The sequence below is a fragment of the Petaurus breviceps genome, unplaced genomic scaffold (genome assembly GCF_028583685.1).
Source record: "Petaurus breviceps papuanus isolate PSGF00001 unplaced genomic scaffold, PetGlider_PUasm1.0 673, whole genome shotgun sequence".
Lineage (NCBI taxonomy): Eukaryota > Metazoa > Chordata > Mammalia > Diprotodontia > Petauridae > Petaurus > Petaurus breviceps.
Window position 1 is genome coordinate 461,183 of NW_027186448.1, and position 9,247 is coordinate 470,429.

Below are 9,247 nucleotides of genomic sequence, written 5' to 3' on the forward strand. Positions count from 1 at the left end.
CAACGAGTTCAGAAGAGGTAGAGATAAATTGGTAGTTGAGGTGCTGGCATCCTCAAGTGGGATCCCCTTCTCCCGACCCCATTCACCTCTTCCATGTCCCAGTGTATGGGGGGCGGGGGGAAGGAGGTGAAGAAGGAGATCAGAGAAATGATGGTAAAGCTGTTGGTAAGGATGATGATAACAATATTAATATTCAGAACAGAACAGCTTTGCCCCCTGGACAAGCCTGAAGGGGCGTGGCCTCCCCATATTTGCATATGCATGAAGCTGGCCTGACCATAGCTTAGGAGGTGGAGCCTCTGGGGGTGGGAAGGGGGCGGACCTCACACCCCCCCACCCCCCCTCCCAAAGCTGCCTAGTATATAGAGCAGCAACCGCAGCCCCCACTCCCGCACTGCTGAGAAGCTGAGCCTTCACCCTGCGACCCCCGCCCCAAGTCCTTGGCTGCTTCCCGCACAGCTGCGCCCTCCTTCCAGTCCCCCTACACCCGCAGCATTCAGCCGCCGCCACCTTCGCCTGCCTCTTCCTTTCACCAGGGGCTCTGTGCGTCGTCGCCCCTTCTACCTTTGCCTTCAACAGCTCTAACTCAAGATTTCGGGGACCCCCTCCTTACTCCACGCGGTTTCTTCGCACCCCAGTTGTCCTTACATCCTCATCGGGTCGCTTATTTTACACCCACTGTTGCTTCTCTGAGCTGTTTTGGGGGGTCATCGCTGCAATTCCCCATTTGGGCTTTGCTCCTCTCCACTCTGCGTTGACTGCACCCCCTTTTTTGTTGCCTTTAGTTTTGTGCCTAGCGCCTTTTTTCTCCATCTCCACTGTAGCCTCTGGTGCTCCCGCTCCCTCCGCAGGGCATCGCACCCAAGAATCCAAGGCAAAGCCTCCGGCCAGACGGGCTCGGCTCCCTGAGGGTCTTCCTAGCCCATTGCGCATCAGCTTTCCCGGAGGTCCCCCCCCCTCCAGCGCCCCTGCTAGCGCCCCTTCTCCCTGCCTCTCGTCCCCCTTCTCCAGGCCTGCCTAGCTCCTAGCCCCAGAAATGGTCAATGAAAAGGAGAAGAAGACCGGTGGACAGGTGTTGGAGGAATGGAAAGAGTTCGTGTGGAACCCGCGGACTCACGAGTTCATGGGCCGTACCGGGAGCAGTTGGGGTACGAGATGGGGGTCAGGGGTCTGGGTCTCTGAAGGCAAAACGAGTGAGGGAGGGATGAACCTGATGCCTGGGTCCCTGAACTCAGCGGGGTCTGGAAGACAAGAAAAAGCGTCTGCCTTCCTGGCCCAGTGGGGAGGAGATTGGGTTGGGGGTTGCAGAGATATCCTGGATTAGGCTGGTCAACCTGCTCCCCACTTGGGACCCTGACATCTAGCTCTTTCCCAGCTGGGGCTCTGGGCTTTGGGAGCTGTATTCATTGGGTCTGATCTTCCCGGCTGCTGCGGAGGTGGAGAAAGTAGGTCACGGCTGCCTTCCCACCCCCCATGGAGCCCCCACAAGCTGGGGTCCCCAGCGTTCACATGTTCTCTTTTTTTCTCTCACTGCATTTATTCTAAAATGTTTTTCTCTTTCCTTTCCAAACCCACTTATCTCCCTCCAGTCCCACTTATCTCTTATCCATCATATGTGAAGGAACCCACCATTAAACCATATCTATTTTTAGATCGAGCCCACTCCATAATTCCTAAGTATTCATGAGTGGGCAGGTCCTGGATCACATGCTGGTTTCCCTTGGGTCCAGAGAGTTCGTTGTCAGGGTTTGGTGGTGGGGATGATATGTCTCTACAGTTTGTATCCTAGCCCAGATTATTTTAGACATTTGATGTGAACAGAAGGTGCTGGAAAGTAGGAGGTTAGGGTTGGAGTTGAATTGCCTGTCGTTTTGAAGTCTGATATTTGAGCCTTTTGAAGTGGAAGTGGCCATTGCATTTGGATTGTGGGATTTGGCTGCTTGTGTTGAAGTGTGAGGTTATGGTGGGAGGTATCATTGAGTGGTGGGATATGCACTTCACTCAGTTGGGGTTGACTTGAGGGACTGTAGTAGTATCAAGTTGTATCCCTTTCCTTGGTCTTGAGCTTTCCTGCTATATGACTTGAAATCCTTTCTTTAGAGCAGTTTGGGATGTAGATCTCAGGTCTATTGATTAAAGAAATTGAGTAGGGGGCGGCTAGGTGGTGAAGTGAATAGAGCACCAGCCCTGGAGTCAGGAGACCTGAATTCAAATTGGGCCTCAGACACTTAACACTTACTAGCCATGTGACCTTGGGCAAGTCACTTAACCCCAATTACCCTCCAAGAAAAAGCAAAAAAAAAAAAAAAAGAAATTGAATAGACAAAGGCTTGGTGCCTCCTCTGAGTTGGGTGTTTGTGAGATTGACTCAGAATAAGAATGTGGGATTTGGATAGGTTTGGGAGGGAGGGTAAGAGTTGTTTATTTTGTAGTTGTCAATAGGAGAATTGTGTGGTTTTGGGAAGTTTAGGAGAGGCTCACATTCTGTAAGGTTGTCTTGTAGTTTGGAACTAGTTTTAAAAAAACCCGATAACTAGTGAAATTGTGGCACCATCAAGCACTATGAAATGCTGCAGCACTATTGTTAGCTTATTCCTTTTCGTACATGTGAAATTGTTCATTTCAAAGGTGTGACTAAGGAGTGTAACTGGTGTAGGGTGTGTATTTTTGTGGTTATATGTACATGTGTTGTAGGAGTTGTGGCCTGGAGGGGTAGTTCTGGAAAAGTTGCAAGATGGGTTCTCACACAAACCTGTTCATGCCATCCTCGGAATTCTACATGGCTCTGTTGTGCTTTTCTTTTTGAGGGAATGTTTTTTCAGGTTGTAGTTCTGAGGTTTGTGCTCTAGCAAGATGGCTGTGCCTTTTCCAGAGGGTTGTGGTAGCAGCAAAGGTGGCAGTCAACAAGTATTCAGGCTTTACTATGTGCCAGGAGCTGGGTCCATTGGTCTTGTAGATTCTCCACAGAGTTGTATTGTGCTGGCTTGATGTGCGTCCATAGGGCTCTCTGGTTGTCCACCATAACCTTATACATAATATATGAGCTTGTGTTTCATGTTGGGAAGCTGGTGGGGTTGTGTGTGTGGGTGATTTTGTTGCTGATCTGTAAGTCAGCAGGGAAGGAGGAAGAGCAGAGCTGAGTACAGCAGGGAGTCAGGGGCTGGGGCCAGATGCTTATGTCTTGGGTGACCTTTGAGGTCTCTTCCAACATCAGTCTTTTAACCCTTGCTTCTCCTTTATAGCCTTCATCCTCCTCTTCTACCTCGTCTTCTATGGGTTTTTAACTGCTTTGTTCACCCTTACCATGTGGGTCATGCTGCAGACTGTCTCAGACCACATTCCCACATACCAGGACCAGCTTGCAACACCGGGTAAGCAAATTTTCCTCTTCTCACCCCAGGGTTGGCCTACCCACTTGACCAGCCCTCCCAGAATCCCTTGCAAGCCACTAAACTCCCACATAAAGGGATTGATTCAGCCTGACCACATTCATTAACAGTTCTTCTGAGTTCTGGCCCCACTCCATTGGAAATTGTGTGTGCTAGGGAAGGTGATGATGCTAGTCACAGTCCCATGGAGATGCTTGTTTTTAGGAATGACGGTCCCTCAGCCCTCACTGGAACTAGGATTTCCCTTAGCTAAATTCCTCTTGATTCTTTTGCCTCTGTATCTCATCGTCTCTGCACCCCTCATTCCTCCTTTAGGCCTGATGATTCGTCCCAAGACAGAGAACCTTGAGGTTTTGGTCAACCTCAGTGACACCAAGAGCTGGAGCCAGCATGTGCAGATACTCGATAAATTCCTGGAACGTGAGTGGGAGTTTGGGTGCTCAATTCCTAAGGGAAGGGACTAAGTTCTCTTCATGAACTGGGATGGGCAGAGCACTGGGAAGACAGACATCCGTTCCACAGCTTTCTTTACTCCTACAGCCTACAATGACTCTATCCAGGCCCAGAAGAATGATGTCTGCCGCCCAGGGCACTATTATGAACAACCCGACAATGGGGTTCTCAACTATCCCAAGCGGGCTTGTCAGTTCAACAGGACACAGCTGGGTGACTGTTCAGGGCTTAGCGACCCTACCCACTATGGCTACAGTACTGGCCAGCCCTGCGTCTTTATCAAGATGAACCGGGTACTACAGGCAGTTGGGTTCCCTAGAAGAATTGGGGCTTGGGTGGTGGTGGGGTGGAATAGAACCATAGCTCTCAGCAGTCTCTATAACTAACTCCTCCAGCTCCTTTGCCCAGGAACTAATGGAAACTGTGGTTTCTTTGGTTACTTGGCTCCCCAAAGGAAAATAGGGGCTTTGGGGAATGGGGGTGGATGTGGAAGACAAGCTACAGAATACCTGAAGTTACCCTCCCTGCTCTTTCCAGGTCATCAACTTCTATGCAGGAGCCAATCAGAGCATGAATGTTACCTGTGCAGGGAAGGTGAGACTGGTTAACTTCCAAGTTGTTGCTGCCCTTATTATGGTTCCTATCATTAATGTTTTTTTCTTTCTTTCTCTCAGAAGCCTCGAAACTACAGGGACAAGGGGGTAAGAGAAGCTAGTGGCTAGGCTGAAGGAGAGTCTTAGATCCTTCTCAGGTTGGCCTGGACCCTAAGGTGCTTCCACACTAGCTTAGTCTTTGATTAGGATAGGTCCTGGGGCATTAGAAGCTTGATTATTAATGTCAGTAATTTTTCTTCTCCCTCTTCATTCTCCATTTCTTTTTCTGCCCCCACCAGCTTTCTCAGTTTCCTTTAGCAACCAAGTAGATAATAGATGCCTATTATCTATCCACACCCATTTGCTTAAGGACTTCTCTCCCCTCACCCCCTTTTGCTTTTTACCCTCTCACATCTATATTCTTTTTTTGGCTCTGCTCCAGAATGGCTTCTCTGAGGAAGGGGTAAGAGCTCCTGGGTGAGGAGGGCAGAAAATTAGTTCCATGCTTGCTGGAGTGGGAGGAGTGGAAGCCACCTCAGTGTGCCTTGATACATGATCTCCCAGTCCCTTGGAAGAGAACATAGGTCCCCTCACTTAAGGCTTCTGATAAGGGAGACAGGATAGTAGTGTACAGATATAAAGAGGAAAAAAAAACAGGTTACAGCAAAAAGCTCTGAGACAGATTATTACCTGAGTTTTCTAATCAATAGTGACTTGGAGCATTTTTTCATGTGACTATTGATAGCTTTGATTTTTTTTTTCTTTTGCTGTGGCAGGAAGTTGCTGGTAAAGACTCTGGGCCCTGTGGGCTTATCCCTGTGGGTTGCTTGGGTCTTTCATCTCTAATGATACCATCCCCTGTCATTCATTCTCCAGAGGAACGAGGATGCCAAAAATCTTGGTGACTTTGCTATGTTCCCTGCCAATGGCAACATTGACCTGATGTATTTTCCCTACTATGGCAAGAAGTTCCACGTAAGTCCAATGGGGGTTGGAGTAGGGTTTGGGATCTCCCCCTTGAAGGGCAAGGGTGGTTGCTTAGTTTCCTGAAGGGAACTGGGTTTTCGTGGGGTTGGGGAGAAAGCAAGGGTTGAAGTTGGATGTTGTGGTTCCTTCACCTACCTCTCTATACACCTCCACAGGTGAATTATACACAGCCTCTTGTGGCTGTGAAGTTCATGAATGTGACCCCCAACGTGGAAGTAAATGTTGAGTGCCGAATTAATGCAGTCAACATTGCCACTAATGATGAGCGTGACAAATTTGCTGGCCGAGTAGCCTTCAAACTCCGAATAATAAAAAAGACCTGAGTCTACTCACTGCTGCCCTCCCTCTCCCTCTCCCTGTGTCCTCCAGGGCTTTACAGAAACATGCTTTCTGGATGCATCCTTCCCTGCCTGATGTCCTTTCCCAGCCCCTCCCCAACCCCCTCCTTTCCCCAAAGGTATTTTTTACCACAGCTCTAATTCCATCCACTCTTTCTCAACTCTCATCCCAGTTGGGTGGTAGCCATTTTGGTTCCCTGGAAGGAAACCTTCTCCCACTAAGAGAAGCAGAGAAGTTTAGAGCAGGGAGGCCATCTTTTGCCCCTTTACTGACAAGTTTGTTTCCAATGCCTTCCAGGTACTTGTATGACTACTGGTGAAATACTACAATTACCCCTCCGTCCCTCCTTTTTCCTATTTCTATGGGCACAACAAATGCTCCCTCTTCTCAGTTTTCATGGTTTCCCTAGCAGTAGTGGTGGTGAGAGTATCCTGTCAGTGAGGGTCACTCATCTCCCCTTTCCCTTTTACCATCCATCTTAATGACTTGGATAAGATATTTGGGAACCTATCTAGGGGCCCTCCTTTCTCCCATCTGTGTTCCTCACCCAAAGCTCTTTAGGTTGCCATTTTTGAGTTGAAGATGGGGTTTGTCCAACTTTTTCCTCTCATCCATTTTCCATACTCCACCCACTTCTTACTGAAGCCTTTAAATTGCCATTTCTAGGTCTTCTTGTTCTCCAATTCCTTACCCCCTTCTCCATAAGGTCTGAGCTGAAAAAATGGGGTGTCCTCTCCCCTCCCTTGGGCTCTAAAGGGGGTTATTTAAGAATAAAGAAGCCATTTTGTTTCTTGACCGAAAATTCCCAAACTCTGTCCCTACCTCATTCCTTTTGGATACTTTCCATAATCTGCTATCTGTTGTTCCAAAAGACATTTTAATCTCTGCATAATTTCTTTATAAACATTTACCTAGAGCATTTCCCCATCTCCCACCCCCAGGTCCATTTTACAGTGCTTTGGGTGGCCATCTTGAATTGGCTTTCCCTCCTTGTTGGCCACCTTGGAAAACCTCATCTGGCCAAGGTAATATGCCATCTTTCCCTGTGCCCCCCCAGTCTAGTTTTTCTTAGCAAATTACTGGCTGATTACTAGCATTCCCTTTCCACTTAATATAAACCTGAAAGTTGTCTCCCTATCAATTTGGAAATGGCTTCCTCTACTCCAAACCCCCTCTGCCTTTTTAGCCCTGTAATTCCCATAACATGTTTAAAGAGGCCTCTGCTCAGAAGTATTTTTTTAATCACAGAAGTGTTTTAATAATTCCCTTCCTCTTTTCCATCCCAAATCTATTCCCTATTAATGCTGCACTCTCCTTCCTTTTCTCCTGTCCCTTTTCTCTTGAAATCAGGTCAAAGCCTGGGTTCAAATCCTGCCTTTGATACTTAAACCTGTGTGACCATGGGCAAATTCCTTAAATCTTTTTTGAGCCTCAGTTTCCTCATCTGTGAAATGGGGATAACACCTGTAGTACCTATCTCACAGGGTTGTTGTGAGGTTAAAATGAGATAATGTATGTAAAACATGTTTCAAAACATAACTAGATATATAAATGTCAACTCTTATTATTCTGTCTCACCCACCTCTGTTCCCATTTTCCCTTACCTCGGACCCCCAGAGGTCTGTCTCTACAGTTATTTAATGCCTGTGTCAGATCTACTGTAAAAGATAAAAGTACAATACAATGAGAGATTATATACATATACATATATATATATATCACACCCAACTTGTCTTGTGTTTTGTACATTCTTATTCAGTGGTTTTAAGGGAGAAATGGAGAGGTGAACTAAGGTCAATTCCTTATCCAGGGCCAGATTACCTAGGCCACCGGTTGTTGATTTCCTGCCTTGTGTCACAGTTCTTGTCCCTTAGCCTCTATAACTTTACCTTTGCAGAGTCCCTCAATTCAATAGTTTTAGTTAATCTGTATAGTACCTAACCATTTATACTGGATCTGGAAAGTATACATTTCATTCAACCTATTAAAAAGGATAGACACTAATGATTCCTGGACTCTTCAGACATGCTCTCCATCTGGGGAGACAACATATTCATGAAAGAGCTGGAGAGCATGGGTAGATGATGGAACTTAAGCTATATACAAAGTGAGTGACAATAAAGAGTACCACCTTTGGAGTTACTTAGGACTTGGGACTGGAATCCAGTTCCACCAATGCTTTTGGTTAGAGTAGGCTAGCATCCATCTGGGAATGATCAGTGGAATTCTAAGAAATCAGTTCTAGGGTAGTGGGAGACAAGCAGCAAAGCCTGAATGAACCCTGGAAAAGCTAAAAGGGTAATAAGGGAGATCTTGCTTTAAAGACTCAAAAAATGAGTGACATGTCCCCCACATTCAGCAAGGTACTGATAGTGGCAGGGGGCTCTTGTACAGTTCAGGCATTTGGTTTTAATTTTTCTGGCAAGGTCTCAAGATTTAAGGGGGTCAACAGATTTCTAAGGTTTCCCCTGTAAGAATCCAGAGGTCCTAGCATTCATGGATACTTTGTGCATGGGGGATGGGTGGGGAGTGTTCATTGGTTATGGATTCTGAGTAGACATTGATCCTGACCACCCTCTTAAAATGCAGGGAGGAGGAATCGAACTGTGTAAGCTAGATAACTGAGAGGAGGGAGAATCTTCCGTTCCTGTCTTACTCTCCAACTGTCAAAGTTGGGAACAGAATGGGGTAACACTAAGCCTCCCCCTAAACCAATCCTGCCCTCCCATCCCCAAAAAAGTCTTTTCAAAGGTTTTCCTGGCAGAGTTTAAAGCTTCAATTCATCTAATCGCCTGGCACTCAGCCCAGCCTTTAGAGTTGCCAGATTCCTTCCCTGCCCCCATCCTAGCTCTCAGCTCTCACCTCAGCTGCCCCTACACTCTCTGGGTACAGAAGCCCCCCAGCTCCTGCCTCTCAGCAGTCCCCATTCTGTTCCAGGACCCAGGAATCTTGCAGCCCCATTTCCCATCCCCCACTCTCCTAGGGAGCAGATGGCCACCCTGGCTGCCTAGATTTGCTAAATTGGACCCTTAAATCCCATAATCCTTGAGGAAAGGCAGATGAAGGGATAGTAGTTCCATCCCTGGGGAAGTAGAAAGGGCAGAAGGAAGCCCTGAGTGTCCCTCCCCGGGAAGGGGATGGTAAAGAGGACCTAGAGTTATGAATAGGACTGGGGGGGGATGGGTGTGAATAAGACAGCCCCTCTCATTGTCATGCAGCCTGCAGACTGACCCAGTCCCCATGCTTTGTTTCACTCCTGGAACTAGGAGCCTCCCCTTCAAGGCCCCCTCCCCCTTTTCTGGTTCCTTCCCTCTGCTCCCCCCAGAGGCCCCTAGTATTTTAGCATTATCAAATGGGCAACCAGTATTAACTCTTTATTTGAAAATAAATTCCATAAAAATAGCAAAAAGGTACAAAAAAGGGGAGAAAACAAAGAAAACGAGAAAGGAGTAATATCTGGGGGTGAATCAACTTCACTTAGAACTA

The 9,247-nt window shown here is 47.3% G+C and overlaps 2 protein-coding genes across 6 annotated transcripts in view; one reads left to right on the forward strand and one right to left on the reverse strand.

Annotated features, from left to right (window-relative positions):
* Window positions 1-376: 376 nt before the first annotated feature.
* Window positions 377-7,484, forward strand: ATP1B2 (ATPase Na+/K+ transporting subunit beta 2). The gene is made up of 7 exons (XM_069104056.1): window positions 377-1,148; window positions 3,243-3,371; window positions 3,705-3,809; window positions 3,930-4,135; window positions 4,380-4,436; window positions 5,312-5,410; window positions 5,578-7,484. Exons 1-7 carry the CDS (start codon window positions 1,037-1,039, stop codon window positions 5,743-5,745), a joined length of 876 nt encoding a protein of 291 aa, XP_068960157.1. The 5' UTR covers window positions 377-1,036; the 3' UTR covers window positions 5,746-7,484.
* A 1,635-nt stretch (window positions 7,485-9,119) lies between these two features.
* Window positions 9,120-9,247, reverse strand: part of TP53 (tumor protein p53) — a 12,700-nt gene continuing 12,572 nt past the window's right edge. For all 5 annotated transcript variants that reach the window (XM_069104058.1, XM_069104057.1, XM_069104062.1 and 2 more), the window contains exon 11: window positions 9,120-9,247. This exon is cut by the window's right edge and continues 907 nt beyond it. The gene's annotated coding sequence lies outside the window, so the exon portion shown is untranslated.